Source organism: Aplysia californica, unplaced genomic scaffold (assembly GCF_000002075.1).
Source record: "Aplysia californica isolate F4 #8 unplaced genomic scaffold, AplCal3.0 scaffold00814, whole genome shotgun sequence".
Taxonomy (NCBI): domain Eukaryota; kingdom Metazoa; phylum Mollusca; class Gastropoda; order Aplysiida; family Aplysiidae; genus Aplysia; species Aplysia californica.
Window position 1 is genome coordinate 122,228 of NW_004798084.1, and position 25,307 is coordinate 147,534.

General features: G+C 37.7%; 1 protein-coding gene across 1 annotated transcript in view; it reads left to right on the plus strand.

Moving 5' to 3' along the window:
• The window catches only part of LOC101848617 (multiple epidermal growth factor-like domains protein 6), a gene marked incomplete at its 5' end in the record, with an annotated part of 158,990 nt that overhangs the window by 88,325 nt on the left and 45,358 nt on the right, over nt 1–25,307 (plus strand). The window contains 11 exon segments of the mRNA XM_035972725.1: nt 3,260–3,385; nt 4,731–4,853; nt 5,486–5,608; nt 8,865–8,897; nt 11,211–11,273; nt 13,651–13,788; nt 15,102–15,224; nt 16,115–16,231; nt 17,445–17,603; nt 20,932–20,943; nt 24,856–24,998. Of these exon segments, the coding sequence (XP_035828618.1) occupies nt 3,260–3,385; nt 4,731–4,853; nt 5,486–5,608; nt 8,865–8,897; nt 11,211–11,273; nt 13,651–13,788; nt 15,102–15,224; nt 16,115–16,231; nt 17,445–17,603; nt 20,932–20,943; nt 24,856–24,998 (1,160 nt within the window).

A 25,307-nucleotide genomic window follows, 5' to 3' on the forward strand; every position in this document is an offset into this window, starting at 1 on the left:
GTGTGTGTGTGAAAATGTTGGTGTTTGTTTGTCTTTTCATTCTGCTTCTAGTTAGATCTATGAAAGAACATTCAGCAAAAGGCAACTTGGCATATTCTATATCGGTGGACTTTAAAAAAAATTTCTAGCCTATGAGCTCCACCAGCACTGTGACCTCTTGCACTTGTGTAAATAGATCCAAGAGGTCATAAATAGTACCATCTACTTATAACCTTTTTGAAACAGACCTACGCACAGATCAACACTCCCTGATTTGCTTGAAAAGTATAACCCTGCAGGATACACTCATATCTATATTATTATTGCTTCTTGAGTCGTTCATATTTTATAATAGGACTATAATCGTCTTGCCGGGCTACTTAATTATCATAGTAACTGTCTAAGTAATAGTTTACATGTACAACACAGAATGCCTATTGTTGTTGTAGTCTAACAATGAGGCTATAAGTATAAATGGCAGTATATTATTATAACCCAGTGATAGCTAGGCTAACGTTTTACTTTTTAAACATTTAATGTCATTAATTAAGATATTAGAATGATATTAAAATTTGTGAATGATCTGGCAATTACTTTTGGGCGGAAGTTGTTAAGTTTTAGAGTTCGTGAATTGCGCACGAAATGCCATGGAAATGAGATCAACAATGGCAACAACACCGCGTAGCGACTAGCGAAAGATGGGTTTGCATACTGTGTCAGCACTGTGAAATGCCCTTCTTGGAGTCGTGCAGTTTTATTCATGAACGCTGACCACAACTGTATAATTATATGAGCTTTTGCAGTTGCACTGAAATAGTGACCGAATGAATCCAGTGTATCTCGATTCTAGATCTATCTAGATCTAGATCTAATCTAGATCTATATATCTAGATCTAGAATCTAGTCCATTCTGCAAGGCCTGCAAGTGAATCAAACGCGGGCAGTTTTTACTACAAATCTAGAATTCTAGATCTAGAATCTAGATTCTAGATCTAGGTCTAGATGGTCTATTAGATCTAGATCTAGATCTAGATCTAGTCCAGATTAGGTCTTTTAGAAAATCTAGTCTAACTCTAGAGCTCTGAGTCTGCAGGGCTTGGCCTAACAGGCGAGACATTTCGGTAATTGTTCCATACCATCAAATCATCAAATTAAAGCCTTTATTCACTCAACACCAGTCAAAATTTAATGTGGAAACGTTTTGCTAAAATGCCATCTCGGAATCCAATAGTGCTGCTCTTTATGCTGATTAATGTTATCAGACAGGAAGACTCGGATATGTTGATTATTTATCTTGCTACATTTCTAACTGTAGTGCTTTCAATTTGTGTTTTTAGACTCTTCTACAGTAATGAGAAACGCATGATGCTTTACAGTTATAGCCATCAGTTGGGGTTCAAAGATGAAATTAAAGAAACAACTGATTCTAAATCTAGTTCTTATATTATTGAAAAACATGATGAACATTCCTGTTATCCAGTGGGTGACTTCTCAGATAAGAAAAGTGTCAAAAGCAATCGTGTTTGTGAAGTAGGTCAACATTCTTCTTCACATGAAAACGCTTTCAATACTGGTCATTGGCAAAGGTCAAACTGGAAGAAGAGTAACAAAGATCAAATTGGAAACCAACCAGTAGGACGGGACATACTCCACAAAAAGAAAAAAAAAGGGCTGAATCAAGCTTTTGATCCTGTAGGAGATGATTATGAACGAACCATCATTCAAGCCTTGGCAGGCTTAAAGAGTTATATAAATCGGTCTGCCACAGAAAAGAAGATTCGGGCAGTTGTAGCCGTTGTTAAAGATGCTGATAGTGCCAATGACCAGTCTGATGATGTGTCCTTTAAAGATCAACAAAGAGAAACACCCTGTGCTTCTTCCAGTTCAGAAGAGGAGAAAATGTCCAGCACCTCTCAGTCATCCGTGCAAACGATGATACAACTGAAAAGGTTTATTGTGAGGATGAATCCCTCTGGAGAAGAGCAAGGCGGTGACGAGGAGAAACAAAAGCAAAGAGAGCCCAATAAAGTATGTGGCTCCTATTTTTCTTTAAATGTCCACAATACTTGTTCAAGATCTCCTCCAGTGCCAGTAGATTCTACAGCAGGTCAATTCTCAGCTGGTTCATACTTGGTAGACTATGGCTCTTTGACTGGTGAGCGAAGAAACAAAAAGGATTGTACAAGAGTCCGCTATTCTAGTGACGAGGTTTCTAAAGTTTTGAAGTATGACATGCTGAAAAGTACCTCTATTCCTACAAACAGTGGGCAAAGCAGTCCTCTCAGAAAGCTACGAATGAATCATTATGCTCGCGGAAATCCTGTTCAGAAATCAAGTACTTTGAAGTCTGCAGTAAGCGCACCTCTTGTCAGGTTTCAGGGTAGAGAAAAGACAAAAAGGGAAATCTCGTAGAGAATCCCTCACTGGCTTGCTACTCATAGAATACATAATTCCAGTTCCAGTATTCAGTTGCTCCAAAAAGAGTAACAGGATGGCAATCATTTTACTCCTGGATCTCCAATATTTGGAGGTCCTCACATTACATTTGAACTTACTTTGACCTGAATCAGGGAGTGCATTTTCATCTCAATGAAAAGCAATTGAGGTTTTCATCAGTGATGATGTAAAGTTGGAAAGGTAATATTTTACGTGTGTGTACTTTGAATGCATTTGAAATGTTGTTTGACTGTCGTTAGTCAACCATTTCTTTTAATTTGCTTTCATTGTCAGTTTTATGTTTAAACACTTTTTCTTTTATTGTTGGTTCCATTTTTAGGGCTGTCTGTATTTTCCTGTCGCATGATTAGTATCCTTAGTAATATAGTATAGTGATTTACTTGTGCCTTCTGCCTTAGATTTGACATGAAATAACATACGTGCCCATGAACACTTCAATTTTATAATTAATGTTCTGTTACTTCATCATACATACTCGTAGATAGTTAACCTGTACAAATATAATTTCATTGCTACCTGCTTCTTTGTGTATATCAAGCATTTATGGAAGGAATGTTTAAAACACTTATGGAGGGGAGGGGGGGGGTTGTGTATGTGTATAACTTGTAATCATTTCTATGAGTGTCAATGTTAGGACCCTTGGCCTGCCGTGATAAACTCTTCTAGTTTTACTCTTCTTTTTTTATTGGAGTTGTGGAGTTGACTTTTAAGTCAAAAGGAAAGAAATAAGTCTAAGGATCTCTTCAAATACTGCATGATGTGGAAAAATGTAATGTCTCACAAAACGTTTTATAATCTGTTGTCGTTCTTCTCTGTGTTGCAGCTGTGTCTGGCTGCAGTGTGAGCAATGGTGGCTGCCAGCACACCTGTGTAGACGGCTACAATGGACACTACTACTGCCGCTGTCAGGAGGGCTTCAGGCTTGGTGCAGATGGGAAGGCTTGTGAAGGTAACTTCTTTAGTCAATTATTTACTTACAGTTGTCGGGGGTTTTTCTGTTTTATATACTCTCTTCTTGACAGTCAAGAAAAGCTGGCGGAACTGGCTATTTGCCATTTTACATAATATGAGGGGTCAGTCTGATTGGTACAATAGTCACTAGTCTATTTTATTGAGTACTGCTTCCTTCCTTTTTAGAAGATGTTTTGTTTCAGATTGATCTGGCACTGATAACCAGGGTCGAAGCAGCCCCCCCCCCCCCAAATCCCCCTCCGTATGGTTCAAGTTCTGTCAATGGAGGTATACATCATTGACAATAATTACCAATAATTATAAGAATGTTGTTGGGATGAATACCATATTAGGATTTTTTTTATTTTTGTTTTGTTTTGGCATAGCATTTGATATTATATTATGTGTAAGTTTAAGTAAGATATAAACTATGTAATAAGTTGATTTGTTTTCCCTTCTTTTGTTTGTAATTGCTGTAAACGTTTACTTACATAACAAGATCATGACAACACGCGGGAGATTTGCTCTCAAAAACCTATGATTTTAGATTCATTGAATTTCAGATGCAATCTTTTCATGCTTTAATGGTAAAAAAAAAGTAAAGTTGTTCCCGCATCCGATCAGGACATTGGCATTGTTAGTGAGTCAACTTCCTGAGCCTTCAGCATAATTTGGTAGGGTGGCCAGTCCCTTCCCACGCCGCCTTTACTTCCCCAACTCAAAGTCAGGTACCCATTACTGCTGGGTGGGCTGGAGGGGGCGAAAAAAATCCTTGTCCAAACTGAGGCTCGAACCCGGACTTTCCACTTCGGAGACGAGCACACCAACCGCTCCGCCACCGCGCCCTTCCATTAATGAAATCAGGAAAATCGGCTGACTTGAGAGGAAATTAATAAGCAGAGTTAAAAAGTCTTGTTACTTTACAATGGATAGAAAAAATCCGCCCCCTCTCCCTTAAAAAAAAAAGCAAAAATATATCTTGACATGGTAGAATCAAACGCTGATATATGTTTGGGCATATGGAGTTATTGGTATCATCTTGACGCTTGTTCACGTATCTTGCTTTCGATGAAAAAAAATATCCATCTATCTTGAATAAAAGTAGAGGTATTTGCGATTAAAGGAAGTTTGGGTCACTGCTGGCGTCAGTGGAAAAATAATGAGAAATGGGCCACCTTGTGCGGCGACTTCCAAAGCTGTAGTATCCTTGGAATCTGCAAATTTAGATCTGATCAAACTTTTCCAAGTAAATTTTACACAGGGTTGTGTTTATAAATGAACAGTACAAGTTTCCATGATGGTTTGCTTAATATGTGCTTTAAAAATATCTTGATATGTTTCAGAGGTGAATCCATGTCGAGTGGGAAATGGTGGCTGTTCCCAGGAGTGTGTCAGTGATCGGGGCCGTGCCGTGTGTCGTTGCTACAGAGGTTATTCTTTGGGGGCTGATGGACGCTCTTGTGAAGGTCTGATGTGAATCATTTTCTTAAAAGATAAAAGTACTTTTAATGCAAAGCACATTCTCTTTCAGGTCCCCCCCCCTCTCTCTCTCTCTCTCTCTCTCTCTCTCTCTCTCTCTCTCTCTCTCTCTCTCTCTCTCTCTCTCTCTCTCTCTCTCTCTCTCTCTCTCTCTCTCTCTCTCTCTCTCTCTCTCTCTCTCTCTCTCCCTCTCTCTCCCCCTCTCTCTTTCTCTCGCTCTCTGGCTCACTCAAAAAGCAAACAATAACAAGTTTATGCACAATCTTGATGAATTTGAGATATTACATGTCGAAAAAAAATTATTTATAGGCGTATGTGATAGTTCTCTAACTGAACGTCTTTTGAAAAATGAAATGGTACATTTTTGCCTTATCTTTTGGAGCTGCAGATGTTGTCAATCATTTGGAGGTTTAACAAAGCATGTTACTTGTCAAAATGGTCCTTCTCCTCTGAGACTCGCTGTTTTTCCCCCTTGTTGTCATGTTGACAAAATGGGAGAATTTGCTTCAGTTGGATAAGAATTCAATGGAATTATATAAAGAATTTCCGAGTAAACATATATTTGTGAATAAAATGACAGGTCTTCATGAATTTTTGTTTTGTGTTTCCTGTGTCACAGATATTGATGAATGCACAGTGGGTAACGGGGAGTGCAAACAAGCCTGTATCAACACTGCGGGCTCCTTTTCCTGTGCTTGTACACCTGGGTACCAGCTGGGAGTGGATGGAAAGTCCTGCTATCGTGAGTACTCTCTATAATCTGTCAGAAACGAGCTGTTACTGCTCACTAGTATTTTTTTGCCCAAAATATCTTTTGACCTATGGTAGATGGGTTTTTTTTAAAAGACTGTTTCACACTTTTTTGCTGATTCACTCTTGGTAGAGGGTTTTTTAAGCTATAGAGAAAGAGATTGGTGTTCCAAGATATTTTAAAAATACTTTTTAAATATTTATTATTTTTTTATATTCCCTTTCCTAGCACTCCTTGCAACTAGCATTTCTGGGCCAGGGTTGGCCTAATTAATTGACCACATGCAACACCATCACAAAGACCATGCATTTGTACAGCTCAAACATTACCATGTTATAATAGGGAGCAATGTTGACAGCTATTTTCTGACATATATTCTCATCTGATAATGAAACGGCTCCAGGTGAGTCCATTAACTCAAGCAAGTGCTTTTAAAGATAATATCAGAAGGGATATATTTGAATTCATTAGTATCAGTATGTTTCATGTCTTTGATTTTAAACATAATCAGTTCAAAGTATGGAATGTAATTTTTACTTTGTGGCGCATGTATAACTCTGTGCCGTCTGTTTGTATGATAATTGCATCTCCAATACTGATCAACAACTCTGAGTTCGTTTACTTAACTAAACATGATTGTTATGTAGTTTTGTGGCAGATTACGGTCAGTTTATATGAAAAAAAATCGAACTTGAATACTACGGAAAACTACTATAGTGCTTCTTGATGACTGGTACAATGGCTATTGGCTTGAAATACAACTATATTGTACAGCTATATTGTATCAAGCAGAGTGGAAGAGGGTATTTACAAATTAAAAGATGCTTTGTAAGATGCATGTGAGTGACTATCTGCCTCAATATGTAAGCCACTCTGTATAATACTTGGTGCTGAATCTGCTTTGTGGTGGTGTAGGGGGTGCGCAACATGACTTCAGATGAAAAGAATGTGGGTTCTGTTCTGATTTTATGGCTTTAATTCTTTGTTATGAGTTTTGTCATGCAGGAGATGGGTTGCAGTTTCATTCCTGATGTTCTTGTGAAGCATTTTTTAAAGATATACATGTACAAGGTTTTAGCTGAAAACACCGGAAAGCTAACTGACATTATTTCTGTCTCTTGTTTGAGAGAAACACTCCCACATGTAGGTCTTGCAGCTGTGATAAAAATTGAAAAAGAAATTACTTGACATAGAATTTAGAATATATCTTTGCCCAATTTGGGAGAACATTACTAGATACACGGAATTTATAACATGTCTTTGTCCATGTAGAGGGGAATTTCTTAATGTAAAATTTAGAATATACCCTTTTCTATGAAATCCTAAGCAGACTTCGTGTTCAGGGTATTTTTATGTTGTATGGGGTCTGCTATTGAGTCATGTTTGTCAAGGGAAGACTTGCCATTGTCAGAATGCTGTTCTATTTGGTCAGTGTACAAATTGTATGCTGCATTTGACGTTCCTTAAGGTTTTTTTAAATAAATGCAGGCCCTGAACAAGAGGTTTGGGTTATGTTTCAAGGAAAAATAACCGATTGTATTATTGTATTCTGATTGATTCCATATTTTTACAAAACATACTACAAACTATTCTATTATTATTTCAATACGTACTCTCAGGGTGACTTGCCCACTTGCCCTTCTATATAGTCTAGCCAAAGCTGTGTCCTTTCTTTTCCTTATGTTATTAACGAACTAATCCTCGGGCATTTGTTTTCCTTGTTGCATTTCTGCATAAAACTCTGTTTTGTGAGCATTTCTAGTAGAATATTAAACCTTAGAAATGTCTAAGTTACATACATTCTCTCTCTCTCTCTCTCTCTCTCTCTCTCTCTCTCTCTCTCTCTCTCTCTTTCTCTCTCTCTCTCTCTCTATCTCTCTATCTATCTCTCTCACTCACTCTCTCTCTCCACACACACACACACACACACACACACACACACATAAACACAGACTCACACATGTTCTCATAAATGGGTCCAGACACACTCACCATGTGCACATGTACTCTTCTCTTTTGTACCCTCTCATATTCCCACGCCTCCCTGTTCTGCACTACCACACATTTAAACATCCACTCCTGGCACCTCACCATCACCATACAATTGTGCACCTTCCCTTTGAGTCTCCTCCGACACCCTACCTTCAACATCATCTAAAAATGGTGCACATCATGTTTTGCCCTCACTTCTCAAATTTGGCTTTTACATTGAAGAGGCACAATTCTGATCTGCAGACATTTCCTTCCTCTGAGTCTCTATCAATCCCCCCCCCCCCCCCCGCAATACGCCCACTCCCACTTTTCCCAAAGAGAACAAACTACAGTCTCCTGCTCCTCTTCATCTTCACAGCATCAATTCATCGGTTCCTGTACTGTTTGTCTCACAACATTATTACCTCCCCCCTTATTCCTACTAAAACAGTACGTGTATTATGCTTTCTCATGACATACACACTTTGTCATCATAATTATACAAGTGATCTCTTTGGTTTCTATTTCAGCTTATAAATTTTATTAACCCCGAAACGTTGTGGTTGTCACCTGCCCACTGTTGATGTTTAAAAAAAAACTTATTATCATTGTTGGGGGGTTTTTTTGGCCAGGAGGGGGGGGGGGTTACCCCGTTTGAAAAAAAGTTCTTCAAAGAGAAGAAGAATATAGGAACTGTTAACTAGTTTTAGTGTCAGATTAGAGGTGCAAAAGAGCAGTTTAGCTACTTTTTATTCGAAGATTGAATTTTAAATAATAAATAAACAGAATACAAGTCGAAAGCCGGAGACAAAAGATGGGAATGAAAGGGAGACAATTTTTAAATAATGATTTTTGCATACATTCTCAAGAATACACCACTTGAATAATGTTTTGTCTTGCACTATTATCTGCGGGGGTGGGGGGGGTATTTATGATGGAACATACAAACAACAGCAACTCTATGTAATGAACATTTTTCTTCACTTAAACTTCTTGGTTATAGCTTAAAGTATGCCCCCCCCCCCCCCCACAAACCACACACAAACGCATTTTTTTTTCTTTTGAGGGGAGAGGGGGGTGCACAGTGAAAGTCTGTGCAGCTGACTTGTGAAATCACAGGTTGAGGTGTGTAGCTCCGTTCTGGTGGTGCAGGTCATGAGCGCAACGTTTGTGTTTAGTCCTCAGTATGAGATGCCTAGCAGTATTGTGTGTTAACTGCCACTGTGTAAACGCCTTACTAATGCCTTGTTGCTTCTCCTGCCATTTCCCAATTTAGCACAAACTAATGTGAGTAGCAGCAATGGAGAAGGTAATTTCTGGCTTACTTTTTCTTTGTGTGTCTCTGTGTGTAATGTCCTGAGTCTGTTATTAAGCTCTTTGTCATCAGTGTAAGTCACAACCGGTGTGTATGCGCAGAAATTAATGAGGGTTATCATTTCCCCCAGAGTTGGGATGTTCACCTGACAAACATTTATCTTGGTTGCAAAGATGTGTACAGTGATCTTGTTTAATTGTCCTTAGGGATATTTCCCACACCTGGCCAACGATTAGCCCCTGTTTTCTTCATCAAATTTACAGACTTACAGTCATTGATCACTTTGTAGACATCTTGAGAGTTGAAAGTTGACAGAGAGTTGGACTGCTGAAGCATGCTGATTCATAATCATGAATTTGACCCCCACCCTAAAGTGAAGAAACTTTGATGTTGGATCAGTACCCAAAACATTCTACAAAATGTATGTGGCCGCATCAAAACGGAGGGGAACTTTTCAGTTATAGCACTTATAGGGACATAGAATATGGGCAGTTATTTTGTGGTATAAAAACCCTGTAGATGGCTGACTAAGAAATCTCTGAAGAGAAAGAAAGAATGTTTATCTTTCAAAGTTGTGGCTTACAATGAAGACATTTAATGTTATGGCTATCTGCTCTGCGGCAGTTTGCCTGAGAAATGTCCTTGAGGTTGTCTTATGTTTGTGATGTGTTAAAGATGATAAATGTATGTGTGTATGTATTGTTATGATTATGTGAATTTCATATCTGTATTTGTGACCTATATGTCCGTCCTGTTATGTATTGCTCATGTGTCAAAGACTTATCATGTGCATGTGGCGATATGCCCTGTTTCAACTGATAAGAGAACACTGCAGGTAAAAATTGTTTTTTTGTATGTCACGTTCATTGAAGTGTCTTATCTAAATAAACACATGTGGAGTGATAGTGTACTACATTTAATTTTGAGAAGGGATTTGAAGGGAAAAATTAGGCAGGAAGGTTGGAGGGAGGGCTGTTATAAATTTAATACACCCATATTTGTTGGCAGGCAAGAATCCGCATAATAATATAATATACAACAGAGGTTTTTCTGGCTTTTACTCTGTCATGCAGTTCTAAACCAAACAGATCTGATTGTGCTGTAATATTGTAGTTAGTCAAAATAATTTGTTAATATTTTTTTTGTTTAGTTGCTAGCCTTTTGTTGGTCCAAAGATCTTTTATTGCTTGTCATGAAGATGCTGTTGATCCTCGAGGGCAAAATTTCTCATTCTAACAATAAAGAAATGAACTTATCGTAAAATTCATGGATGCTGTAAGCAAAACTATTACCCTTTTTCTCTTGTTACTCCGTGCCTGTATTTCTTCCTTACGGCACTGAAGCTTGCGTGCTCAGTTTTGCACGTTTTTTCAAAACTTTTTTTCTGCTCTTCCTGCCGCATCTACACTTCATCCTTCTTTAGCAGCTTATAGGACTTATCCATTTTGTAATTGGCCGTTCTCTATGCAGTGTTTATCAGCAATGTTAATCAAATTGTTTGTAGTGATGGAAAAGGCCAGCAGACTCGTGTTTGGATTGTTGCATAGACCGAAGACTTTTTGATAATGATTCTGTTTAGATTAAGGCATCTTCTCATTTGCTGAGCAGCTTTGTAAATGTTCTAACGTTCTAAAGACAATTTATTGTGTTAATAGTAATGTATAAGGCCAGTATAGCTCCAACTATAAGATAATGAATACATTGTTGAGACATTTAGCTATGTCAGACATCAATCATTCCATCAACCTTTTACTGTCCCATTGATAGTGAGGGGTGAAAAGGACGCTTTAGTGAATAGGTTATGTTTTTGCGGTTTTCATAATTTTTTTTCTCGACTTCACATGTTGTTAAATTCTTCTCTCTTTAAAACTTTCCAAAAGCTTATAATGCGGAATCCATGTTGGAAAGAATGACCTATCAAGACAAAAATCCTGGTAACGACTTTTAGAAATAATCATCTTTACTATGGTAAAGCATACCATGTTTTGAGTAAACATGCTTTAAGATGGTATGCTTTGCTTTTAAGTAAGTGGCAGATTGATGTAATTTGGTTACTCTTTGTTTCCTAAAGAAGCGAGGAAATCCTACCCCTTCTTATTAATGCTTGTGTTGAAACTGATCTGTCACTTTACCCGTTATTTACTTTTTATTATATATTTTGTTTATCTTTATGTTTTCATTTCTTATTTTTTTGTGAATACCTGAGACGTCCCTGTGAAACCTATAAATCAGTTCCTGAATAAGATTATTCCTGAATAAGGTTAGATTGGTAAACGATATTACATTGCCTGTATTTTTGGCTGCTAGCAAGAAATTCGATCTGCAAGGATGCAGATGGTGACGCTAACTGTAGGCTACATCTGATCCAAGGTATCAATTGTGCATTCAATTTTAGTCAATTTTGAGTGTAAAGCAAAAAAAAAATGGAGATTTCTATATAGATCTATATCCGTCATTGCATTGTTTGTTGTTTTTTTTGTTAAAGTGCAGTTGGATAACATCTTAAAGATGTAGCTCTCATAGTAATAGTTAAAATATTCTTTGTCAGAGGCTACTGCATTGCATGACATACATGGCATCCTTTTTCAAGTACTTTTTAAAAATGCAAAATATCTTTTCTGTCAGCTTTACTGCCCTTTCATAATTGTTTCTGTGAAAGCAACTTTGGATTCCCATTTTACTTGAAACCACTGTTATGAAAAGGGGAACTCAAGTCACTTCTCATCGGGACTTTTGAGGTTGTTTCATGATTTAAGAGCAAAAGTTAGATTTTATTTGATATTTTGTTTTCGAAGAATGTCTATTAGATTTTTTTATCATTGCAGTAAAGATTTAAGGATATATATGTATTTGCACAGTGCAATAGTTGCTCGGTGCAGCAGCATTCAATTCTGTTCCCCCAAATGTATGTTGTTCCCTGTTATTTGTTAAGTGTGTAAATGTTGCAGAATTATTTTTTTATATAAATCTAGTGAGGAGAAAAAAAAAACTGTAAATAAGCTTCAAGTTATGTTCATTTTGGATTATTATTTTTTCCCACCAGATGCTAATCCAATAGTCTTTTTTTCCTAAATTCCTTTCTCTTGTCTAAAAATGTCTTTTGAGAAAGAAAGGGAATATCATTGACCACTTGCAAAGAAGATGGCTGTGTTCCTTATTACTGAACAAGAGAGAATGAGTTTGTAAGGTTTTACCATTGTGCTATTGATTGGCCGTGACTTTCCTAGGTTTTACCCACTAGTAAAGACTTAGAAAGTTACGACGTTTGTCACGGGCACACTTTGCTTTTATAAAACGCCGCTACAAATAGAGTATATTATCATCAATGGTTGGATGTCTCTTAGTTTGGTTGTTTTTTGGGTGCTTTTGGAAAGGGGGTGGGGGTGGTTTCAAGGTGTCAAAAATATTAACATTTTTGTGAGCAGGCTGTTCAAAGAGTAAATTTGGGATGGAGGTGTTTTATGTTTTGAAGCTGTACCGAAATGTAGACTTTATTTTTTGAAAGCCATTTCACTTTTATGTGCGCCCTTTTCTAAATTTCCTATTCACGAATTTGCATTTCGTTTCTCATCCTCCGTTGCCACATAATTTTATGTTTCTGCTTGCTACTGTGCATTTATTTGTTTGTCTGTGTTGTTGTGTATGTGCATCATGTTTTGCTTGCCTACACTGGTACCCTTCTTGCACAGCTTGATGTGAACTTTGGTTTGTTCCACATTCATATTAATTATTTTTGGTCTGCACATGTTTGTGGTGGATCAAAGCATTTATATTTCTGCATTAGCTTTTGTAAGCATAATTATTAGTCTTTGAAATACACAATGAGACTCTTGTGCTAATACAGTGCTTTTCTCTTTATCTGTACGAAGTAACTGGGATTTCTGCTTTAACAAGGCTTTGCTAAATTAATGTTTGGCTTATTGCTGTTATTCTAATAGTGTACTGGACTCTCAGCTCTAAGATATCCAGTCTAACGATAGTTTGAGTGTTCCATTTAATCTGTTAAAAAGCTTTTTCAGTTACCCCTCAGATGTTTTCTTCCTGCGTTGAGTGTTCACACATGTATCAATTCAATAAGCTAATATAGCCATTTCTTTTTTTCTCTCTTTTTTAAATTGATGTGAAAAGTGTGTTGACTTTGATATTACTGTCACCCTTTGGAGACTTGACCTATGACAGTTATTCTGACTACGCAGACCTGACGCTCACCAGTGTTCTTGACCAGTACCCCAACTTTACTCCTACATAGCTTTTCTGCCTCTTCCAACGCTGTAGTAAAAAGTTCCAACTCTGTCTACAGAAAATATTTTAAATGAGAAGAACATTCTGGCTTGTAATATATAGAAGTTTACTATTTTATTAAAATACGATAACCATTCTTTTTTTCTGTCAAGTGTCTTGCTTCTTCCTTTCTCTAAATAAGAATTTGTTTATTGGCGAAAATCTAAGTCTCAAAAGTTCTCTTGCTTGTTCAGAAAATGGTGACCATCATGTTTCCTTGAGTTGCCCCTTCTGTTGTTCTTAATCAATGTTGACCAAAGACGTGTTTCTAAGGCTTAAAGTGACTTCTGTTTTGACTGTTCTCTCATTTCTTCCTGTAATCCCATAGTCTATGTTTTGACTGCTGACTGTAGTGTGGACTGTTGAAGTTGACAGACTTAAGTTTATGGAATCGGAAAATAATTTCTTTTTTTATTTAGAGAATATGAAATGCGTATGATGGTGACATTGGTGCCAATGTATCCAGGTATTGAGATGGAGGTGGTAGACTTCTGCAACATCGGAAATGGAGGCTGCGCCCACAAGTGTAAGCACACAGAGGACGGTCCCGTCTGTTCTTGTCGCAAGGGTTACAAGCTCCAGGCAGATGGCAAGGCTTGCGAAGGTGAATTTGTGTGTGCTCATGCCTATTCTTATGCTTTTATGGGTCTGTCTGTCCCCACGGTTTTATGCACACAAAAAAATGAAATTATGCAAACTGAGCCCAAAAATGTGAAATTATGCGATTCTGTTAATTTTAACAAATAATGATGAAGGAAAATAATCAGAAATTATGCAAAAAATGATCAAATTTTGCTAAATTATGCGGAGTGCATAAAACCATGGGGACAGCATTATGTTGGAGCATTTGTGTATCTCCACGTAATGTGTATGTTATTTATTTACGTGTATACAGTCATGTCTTTAAATCCTATCTCAAACTTGCGGTCCACTTTTATGTATTACAAGGATAATCCCTGAGCCAAACTGGGGAGAGAGTGTTACACAGAAAACTTTATTGGAAGTCGGAAGCAATTCTCATTCGAGCTTGTCCAAGACAACCACCCAATGACCGATAGTTCTCTTGGACTGTGTCATTATAACATAGAAAAAAATATGAAAGATGGGAAGTGGTCATTTACACAAGAGATTGCCTTGGACAGGTGCTCGTTTGAGCAGGGTGGACTGTATGAAAGTTTACTCTTTGGTGTGGAATGGAACAGTTCATCAAACCATCCACCAACAACTAACTCTGAAGTTTTTCTGTCAAGGTTTCACTTTCTCGCTGCATCCGAGTTTTCTTAATAGCTTTGGTTTGTTTTTGGCTTTCATACTTTTGTCTCTTTCTGCTTCTTGACAAAGTGATGATAGCACAAGACACGTGTTATAGACTCCATTATATGACAAAGTCCTGACAGTATATTATGTGCTATTGGGACTGTTTTATGACAAAGTGCTGATAGTACATAGTGTGTTATTGGGACTGTTTTATGACAAAGTGATGATGGTACATATTGTGCTATTGGGACTGTTTTATGACAAAGTGATGATAGTACATAGTGTGTTATTGGGACTGTTTTATGACAAAGTGCTAATAGTACATAGTGTGTTATTGGGACTGTTTTATGACAAAGTGATGATGGTACAAAGCATGAGTCATTGCCTCCATTTTATGACAAAGTGTTGATGGTACAACCTCTTTTGGATGTGCTTCTCTTCACTCAAACAATCAAATCCCTCCAGAGCACAGAGGGTAGCTAACTGTAAGATGTTCATCTCACAGTATGAGAAGCCTTTGTTTGAGTATAGAGAAGCATGTCAACTGGATAAAAGTCATGAAGTTGAAGCAACCAAGACTGAGGTTGAAGAGGGAAAGACAAGAAATGCAACCTACTCGTGGCACCCTTCAATTACCCACAAAATGTTCTGTCTGTGCAGATATTGACGAGTGCCAGGGCTTTGACAGCTGCTGTACCCAGATCTGCAACAACAACCCTGGGGGCTACACCTGTGGCTGCCAGCCGGGATTCCTCCTCAACAGGGATGGGTGTTTGTGTGAAGGTCAGCCTTGGACACATTGGGCTTTTTTTTAAAAGGGGATTTAAGTTTCAAAAGAGTGAGTTTTTGCTTCGATTTTATTCTCATTGGTGGAGGTTTGCCGTTTAGTAGTGGAGGCAGGTAGGTACATACTGTAAATGAAAGACATAGACAGGTGAGTGGAAAACGCGATATAAAAATGAGAAACCCCCCGCAATATTTTGCGTTCACCCTATAACACAGGGTCAAGCAGAGTTAACCATTTATTATTTGTCAGTGATGATGATCAAAAGGCCAAATTGGGTCTGTTCTTTACTATATATAAAGTATTAATACTTAGTACCAGTGATGCTATGTATGATTTCCTCGCAGACAGTGACGAGTTTTGGTATAGTAAAGAATGAAATTGGATCTATTTTGTACTGTCTAGCGTTATATGTGCCATGACGCAGTGGAATCCGGCGCAAGTTTTGTTTTCTTTTTTTGCATGTGGAGTTATTCATTATTGGCATCATCTTAAAGCTTGGGGGGGGGGGGAGGGTGTTAAGTTTTCAATTTAAAAAATACCCATAATTATATTTCGATTAAAAGTCAAGATATTGGCCATTGAAGGAGGTGAGGGTCGGCTGGTTTCAGAGGTAAAATTAGCAAGACAATGGCACCTAAAGTTTGGTGACTTCCAAAGCTTAAGAGTCCTTGGAAACTACAAATTTACATTTTTCGTACCTTAAATCAATGATTTTCAGTCAAAGCCACACAGAAAGTTGTTTTTGAATGGATTCCAAAGGTGTTGAGCTAAAAAAAAAATTCGACAAAAATTTCGTAAAGTGCAAAAAATGCTGGTTTCTACAATTTCATTATTTTACCGAGCACCTGATTTCACCATGATGCCTCACGATGTTTTTTCCTCACAGACATTGACGAGTGTCTGAACGGCAATGGAGGCTGTGAGCAGCTCTGTGTCAATGCCGAAGGTTCCTTCTCCTGTGCCTGTAATACAGGCTTCGTCCTGTCCGGAAAACAGTGTCTGCGTGAGTATCTCCTCTCCCACCCACTCAGCTAATGCGAGTCATGGTGTACAGCACAGTACCCATTGGAACAATGAGATGTAACGTTTATTACCCTGAGATAAAACAGTTGTGGAAAAATGAGCACATAGTCATGCCAGACTTCAGCACATAGTCATGCCAGACTTCAGTGAAACTTCCAGGCCATAATGACATTTCGTGAGAGGACAGCAACTGCATTATGTATTTCTAAAACAATAAAATAAAGGCAATGTCACATCAGCAACTTTCAACCCGATTGCAATGCTTTGTTGTCTCTTTTTTTCTGAAAGTTTTTTATTTTTTGAATTCTTAATTGTATTGAGTTGTTATAAAATTTCTTGGAAACATTATTTCAGACTAAGAGCACACATATATATATAGGCCTATAGTCTCAGTTTTGCATGAAGATGAAATATAACTGAAACACTTAACAAGAATGTAGCAATATCATATTAAAAAGAAACATTTTTAAGACGTAATTGAGCTTTATGGTATCATCTCTGATGACAAAAGTCTTTGCTTCAGTACCGAAGGATTTTAGTTGTAACTCCTGTTTATTAATGATTAAGTTGTTTTTGGTTTATCTGTCTTTGCACTTGAATTGTTTACAAAGTTACCTGTTCGATGTTGTCTTCTTCCATTTTATCAAGGAAGTTCTTTTGATACTTTGATAGTTAAATGTAGATATTTGCAACTGCCTTTAGCTTAGCGAGCCACATTCTTGTTGTCTGGTTCAGTGGTAACTTGTCAAAAATGTTTATTATATTATTTTCCTCCGCATCTGTTTCTCATCACCAGATAGAGAGCTTTGATGACTGTCTCTGTATACACAATCTGACAATTTAAACTCATTCAGTAAACTGATTAATGCATTATTTATATTCTGATTCATTTACGTTTTCTCTGAAATCACAATGTTCTTCGTAACGGACTGAATGGTCTTATAATAGTCTTAGAATAATTGTCGTGCATGATCTAGAAGAAACAGTAAAAAAGATCTGGTGGTGTTTGAAATGCTTTTGTTGCCATATTTTGGAGGAGCTTTCTTTCCTTTTTTTTATCTCCTCTCTCTCCCCAACTCTCTCTCTCTCTCTTTTTCTCTCTCTTTCTCTTTAATTTCTGTGCATTCTTTGCTCTTTTGGCAAGTTTTATTTTTCGTGTTGTTTTCCCATTCTGTGTTGTGCCGGTGTTGTAGCGGCGAAGAGCCTTATCGAAGAAGACCCAGGCCCTCTGAGAGGAGACCTCCCCAAGATTCGCTTTCAGAGCAATCCCAAACCCGTACTGCCGGCTGACTCTGAGTTTGATGACATCCTCCTGTCCCAAGAGCTCTCCGATGAACAACCAAACATTTATAGTCAGTATTGAACCTTTTTTTGTATTGCCAGAGTGACATTTTGTTGCTCTTAGTGAGTTCTCTCCCAAGTTAGATATGAAATGTTTAACCGGATATGGACAGCAAGGATGGGTGCCCTGAGAAGTATATATTTTTTCTTTTCTTTTGGATAGTTATTATCTACAGGAAATTCAAGTACAGTCCAAGATGCCATTCATTGTCAAGGAGAAAAGGGATTATCTTAGTCAGATGGATGTCTTTGTACTGTCGTTATAATATTTATAAAACGCAAAGGGAGGAAGTGGGAGGTGGTCGTTAAAAACAAGTGGTTGTCTTGGCCAGGTGATCATTAAGGCAGATTCAAGTTTTTATATCTTTTCTTATAATTTAAGTGTACAGAGCTATTTTCTTGACACAAAATTCATGCTTTTGAGGAAGTGTTGAGAGGGGGGGGGTATAAAATTGTTAAATATCTTAACTTTTCAGGGCGGTGGGGTTATTTCTATTATTCTAGTTTTTTTTTTTTTTTTTTTTTTTTTTTCATTTTGAGGGGGGGGGGGGGGAGTTATGCCCATCCTTGCGAAACATTAACTTTCAAGACATTATTCAGTAACTACCGTAACATGTGTGATGTGCTACATTGCATGTGTACTCAGTATTTCTGCGCGAGAGGTAAGACTTTCGTCAAATGAAACATCTGCAGTGCATTTTCCGTTTGCCTGCTTTTCAGTTAGACTAATTTTATGAAGCTGTTATGTACTAACAATTATTGCATACCCTACAGTACTTAATAAATAACAGCAGTGAAACTAAATGGCTGAGAACATTTTCTTTTTTTGTCAGATGATCAACTTCCTTGAAGTAAATCCCTGGACCTAATTGTACCCGTACACTTGAATAAAAAAAACATATTCCTTTTAAACTGGGAAGTTAGGTCAAAGAATAACTGTACTGGAGTGATCCAAAGACATCCTGCCCACTCTGCATGAGAAAACGTGGACAACATTTATCTACATGTTGCATTTTGGTCTGATCGTTCACTTAATTAAAATGAAATAAAATAAAAATAAAAATAAAATAAAATAAAATAAATAAATTGAAATAAATTCCCCTTTTATTGATCCCCTTGAGGAGATTTGATTTACTATGGCTGAAGTAAAAAGATACATAGATGAATATAATATGCAATAACACATGTGTTACTGAATCCATAATATCACACTAATACAGACAGTAAACATGCCATTGCTGGTGGCCCGTGAACAGCGCTGTAGTTTTGAGCTAGGGTTTTGTCAAAGTCAAGGACACACCCCAATGACCACCCGTGTAAGCACCATCTCAATGACAGATGTCTGGCTTATGACCCTGTACTAACATTTCCAGCGCACCATCTCAGCTTTTGTTTTTTCATTCTGTTCCCTAGATGTATTTTTTACCGGGTCTGGTACACACAAAAAAATAGCAAGCAATCTAATGTAATGCTCTTTTTTCCACTTGGATATTCAAGACTGCTGGTATGAGAATATGGACCCTCTGTTAAGATTATACTGGAAGAAAAATATTTAGAGCTTGTGTATTCTTCAACATTGAACTTAGGTGCCAAATTCTTATTCTTATTTCACAGTTCAAACCTTTAAAAAAAAAGTCTACTGGGTCCTGTCATTTAAACAAACATTTATTTTTTGTTCTGTTGCTTTGTGTTGGATTAGAACATAAGAAATAAAGGTGACTTTGTCAGGAGGGCATGATAGCACAGCCGCTGTTGGTGTCTGCATGTTATCTTCCACAAACATCTAGCTTTCAACGTTTGTAATACTCCAGGTCTTTATCAAATTTTCCACAATCTTTTGTGGTTCTTCTTCCAGTCTGCTCCAACACTACTCCTGTCTTTGTGTGTGTTATTCTTCCAGCCCAGGGCCTGTTGGTATTTTGACGTGTTCATAACCGTTATAAAGTTTTATTTCCGGTCACACTGAGTCTGTTGTGATTTTTCCCCCCCATACTGTGTCGTCTGACCTTTTCTTGTTGTCTGGCACCACTAGTAGGTCCCACTTCTATCTTTCATCTTGTTGTTTCTTTCTTTCATTCTTTCTCCAAGCACTGAATGACCACTATGTCACCGTGCCAACAAACAAAACAAATTCTTGCTGTCTGATCTACTTCTGTTGTCAACCCCATTAATTTGTCATGTTCGTGCACTTTTTTATTGTTTCCATAGGTTCTCTCACCTCGACACTCTTTCAGTCATGCCATCCTTTTCTTTTGTTTTCTGTCAACCCATTTCCTCTTCTCGGCACTGTGATACATAGTCTGTACATGTTCTTATCCTCCCCCTCCCCCCCTCACATCTCACAAAAATGTTTATGCTATTGTGATCTATTTATTAACGTCCATTTAAAAGATCAATACCTTTTGTTCTGTGCAGTGTGTTCCTAAACCTTACCTCCTTCTCATCTAAGTGCCCCACACACTGTCTTTTCCCAGCCTCCTTGCCACACAATCAGTGGTACAAACAAGTTTCAAGTTTCCTTGTCGTTGTGGCATAATGTGACCAATTATTGTGTCTTTTAACTTCAGCTCTCAATTCATCTCTCAACATTTTCTGTAAATACGTTTTACTTATCTTTCTGATCTTTTCTCTCTCCTCATTTTGTGCATGTATTTGAAACATGTTGTGACTCAGATGTCTTGCTCATGTAGCAGCAGTACACTATGATGTCTCCTTGTCCCAGACACTGTCGTCTTTGTCCTAAAGTAATGATGCCTCCCTGTAGGCAGGCTCACTGACACTAGCAACTGAATGTTGTCTGATGAAAGGATTAAGATATTTCATATTAGGCTACATATTAAGATTTGTATTCATTGGGGGGGGCGGGTTGTTTGTTTGTTATGATTTTTTTAGGGAGAGGGGCGAGGGGGTTAAAATTTCTGTTGAGCCATTCCCGAATTCTTGCTATTCTAAAAGTGTATGTTTCATATTCGTTTTTTAAACTAGGATATAACAGCTCTTAATTGCATGACTTTTTAAATTCCAATAAATGCCCGTACCTCAACTCGATTGTCTTTAACTATTGAACTTTTTACACTCTGCCCCAACTCTCTCTGTTCTCCCAACACTGCATCCGTGCACGGCATTTTGTTCTTTTTTGTTTGTTTTTTTTGTATTTACTTGATGTGTTGCTTTGCAGTTCTGCATTTATTTTGTATTGTTGTTAGTTGCAAGGTTTTGTATGAGATTGAACCCCTTGCATGCACTCCAGGAAGCCGTTCAGCACACGCTGCTTCTTGCGGATCTCGTTGTATACCCACTAAAATATCATGTTTCCTTTCCTCCCTTTGCCAACCCTAGGAAACAAATCCGGTAAGCTTAACCCACTACTGTGCATGTTTTCTGATTTCTTGTTGTGAACAGGAATTGTTTGCATTGAACTAACGACTGTGTAGAACTGATCTGTAACCTCATACTTGGTGTTGCTGGTATCTAACATTTCATTCATCATCTTTCGCTTTCTCGAAGGATGTATATATTCCTTAAGTGGATCATGTTGAAGTTGTTCTCTGATCTCACTCAACATTGATATTCAGAAACAGCTTCTTGTTATGACATTTTTTTAAATAGGATTTCCATGAAGGAAAGAGATTTTGTCACATGTCAAATCATTTTTCACACAGACAAGAGTTGCCAAAAATTGTACTCAATCCACAAAGTTGTCCTGCCAGCTCGTGGTTTTTCTCAGACGTGTAGTTTGATATGTGGACTGCCTTGCCTGTCACTGCATTTTTTTTAGATGGAATGGTTTGGGAGAATGGTACGGTAACTTTTTTCAGAGTGGTGTAAGAATTAGTCACAATACATACCTCTTTAACACCATGATGACCACTCGTCCAGTGGCAGGCAGATCAGTCAGGACTGACTGCCAATTGCTATGCTTTCTCAGAAAAACGTACTTACGACTACATCTAGAAAAGGTTTAGTTTAAAGGCTCACGTGTCTAGCAAACAAACAAAAATAAAAGGATGTCGTGTTTACTTCTATTAAGAGCATATTTGAAGAATTTAGAATGTTAGACAAGGTTGTCTGAGAGCCTTCCTCTATGGAAGTATTTTCATAGCTAGTCCCGAGAGGAAAACCTCCAAGAGTGCTTTTAGGCAGTCACTTAGGTGTCAAACTCATCCTACAACTGACTCTTGGCTGCTAGATCTATGTTTTGCAAATGTAATATTGAATTGTAGTTTACATAGTTTATTGGCAAATGAATTGATGCAAGTTTGTAGTCAATTAATTGGAATATGAGTATAATATAGCGTCACTTTATGGATTACTTTCTCTATGTACTTGCTTTTGTACCAGAAATCAGCTTGTTCAAGGAGTATTTGCTTGCTGATTCATCAGATGTGCTAGACCCTTCTCTGTAACTCCTCTTTAAAAGATCTGAGAGAGGTGCTGTTTGGCTGTCCATATTTCACCTGTAAAAAAAATGTCATTTCTTATTGGGGGTGGGGGGGGGGGGTTGTGAGGGGGAGGGTATGGGGTGGTATTTCTTTTTTTACTTCACACTTTCAGGGTGTCTTGCAATGGTTCTGTGTTCTTAACATCATTCTATTTTCCCTCCTCCCCCCCCCCTTCCAACCAACACTAAGTTGCCATAGCTGTGTTAGTGTGATTATTTTTGAAATGCTATTTCAAAGCTTGAAACAGACCCCCATCTGTAGTGTATTGATCATTCTATGTTCACATATGGATCCTTGAAATTGTGCGATGTCACAGTCTTGTGATCCTTTCTTCCAATGGCAGCATTTTGTTGGCTTTTAAGAGAAAGGAGTTGACCCACTTTCAAATTTGGATCAGGAAATTTCCAGAAAAAGATGCACATAACTTGAATAAGCTTTCTCTTGTGTTCAATGTATTTTTTTTTTCTTGTTTCCTTACTCAAGACTTTTCTGTATTGTATTAGCCACGTTTGGACACCACTGAAAAAATATCTTATTCAGTATTGACAAGCTTTTTCTGATGGTTCATATTAAATGTAGCACCTAATATTTCTGGAAATGATATTATTGTGTCATTTGATGTGAAGGCCAGCAAGTGAACGAACCATATTTGCTTATCATGGTGATTCTTTTCTTTTAAATGTAATTATGAGTGTTAATTAGGAGATTATCGATGATCTAAGTTCCCATTTGCTTCCATGGTATCTTTCAATGATTTTGTAGTCCTAGTGCAAAGTTTGCTGTGTCAGAATAGTTGAACCTGTCCAAGACGACCGCTCATTGAGGAGGATGAAAAAGGTCATCTTAGACATGTGGTCCTCTTTGACAGTGTCTGTTAGAATACAGAAAAACACAAGGGAGAAAGTGGGTACTGTTCATTTGTACAGTTGATTGTCTTGGACAGATGGTCGTGAGAGAAGGTTCAGCTGTATTATATCACCCAGGGAACTAGAACGTTCCCTCACCAAAGATTGGTTTTGTCTACTCAATGAAATATCTTCTAACACCGTTGGTGTCTGATGCTATCGTTGTGTTTGTTGATAAGTCTTTTATTTTACTCTGAGGCAATGTTTCACCTCCTTTTGCAAACAATGAATTATGGATGAAAGATTTTCTATAATGTTGGCTTTTGCTTACATATCTGTTAATCGCAGTATGAATGTTGGGTATAGGGTGCTACTGAAAATATTATGGCACTGTTTATGTTGCTTTTCATTTTAACTTCGATGCAGTTTTTGACAATTGAACAAAACAAAGATAAATGGCTTTCTATCGTGGTTTTGCTGTAACAGAATAAAGTAAGGCGTAGAAGAGTCTATAATAGACAAAGGTGAGCTTCCCAAAGAACTAACAGCATTTTCTTCTGTATCACTGCAAATACTCCGAGAATGAAGCGTGTCATGGTTATAAGGTGATGTAGGGCTGGGATTGATATGAGCGAACTGCTAATGCTTTCAAAACTGAATATATATATTTTTTGTTTTAAATCTTTCCTACTGCTTCTTGTTATGTATTGTTGGAACTGATTCAATATACTGCTGACACTTTCAAAGCTGAATATCATGTTTATCTTCTCTACTGCTTTCTGCCATCTATTCTCTTCTTTTCTCCTTAGTCTAGTCTGTTGATTAATTAATTGGACTATTTCGTTTCTTCTTGTACTCACTTCCCTCGTTATTGGTTTTTTATTTCTTCTTGACTTTACTTTTTCAAGATGCTAGTTGGTTAGTTGTGTTATTGGATAATGGTGGGAGGCGCACAGTCAGCTCAGTTGGTATTATACCGAACATAGTGGATGGCCCCAGTATAAAAATACTTTAGTGAGTTTTTAAGGGTTTCCACCTATTTGGCTCAATCCTATTGAAGATGGGCATTAAATTTGGAGGTCCCATCCCGCCTCTGAAATAACCTTACAGTATTGGAAGGGAAGTTGATCCTATACAATGACAGTTGTTGTGGGACAGATTACCGTCCACTTGTTAGGTGATGTTGTCTCAAACACCCAAGTTTGACGTATTTCTTCACTGAATTTACTTTTCTGTTGCTTTGTTTATCCATCTGGGTTTTGTTTTTCTTAAGGTTTTTTTGTCGGAGGCATATGTGAAGTTATTTTGATTCATATAATACATTATATATGGGTGGTTGGAAGGCATTACTGGTAGTTGCTGTTTTTTTCTGGGGGGGGGTTCATTTCTTTTCTTATTTCGTTTTTGTATTTCATTCTTGCTTTTCCCCATTGTCATATGTGCTTCTCTTTACTCAAACAATAAATTCATGTATACGGTAATGTTTGTACACACATGTATAAATACACACTGTAATTAACTTATGTTTTTATCCCTGTCCCCTGCCTTAAAGACAGAATTATTCTGTACCACGGTCATCAAAATGTGACTTTGATTCTCAAGAGGGGAAATTTTAATTATTCTATATTCAAGTATCTTCTTTGTGTCTGTCTGCTGGGATGCAGTGTCCCACTCATCCCAGGTTGGCCCTCACAAGCAGGGTTGAAGCAGCCCGCCTCCTAAATAATCTAAGTGAATTGTGTGGATTTGGCAGTTATTCATTTACAGAACAAACACATGTGATGACTAATAGACCACACAGCTGGTGGTTGGAGGGCATCATTGTAGGTTCTTCATGTCTCCTCATCCTCTTGTTTCTCTCAGTTCTTTTTTTCCCTGCACAAAATGAACCTTATTATGTCAACGTAGCTCTTTACTCAGAAATCAAACCACACACAGCATTGTGCTCACTTTCTAACCTTCGACGTCTCCTACAGGATGTATTCCTGGCACGTTTGGCCCAGACTGTCGGTTCAACTGCCAGAACTGTATGAACGGTGCCCGCTGTAACGGTCAACAAGACGCGTGCATGTGTCGGCCTGGTTGGAGAGGACTGCTGTGTAACGAAACCTGCCCAGAGGTGAACACAATTAGATAATAAAACATGGGAAAAGATAGGAAATAATAATTTGCTATATGACAATTTTCTATACAATAGGGTATGATATTATGGTAAGATAAGATCAATACGGTACAACTTCTTTCATATTTTCTTGTTAGGGTACTATGATTTCACAAAGTCTCTTGGCTAATAATAGCTTGTTTTGTAAGTGTGTGTGAAGTTATCCTTACCTTATCTTCAGTGTTTAGTGTTATGGATACAGAGCAACTGGGCGCGCTCATATGATCTTATCCAGTTGCAAGCGCCATAAAAGTCTTACTAAAACTA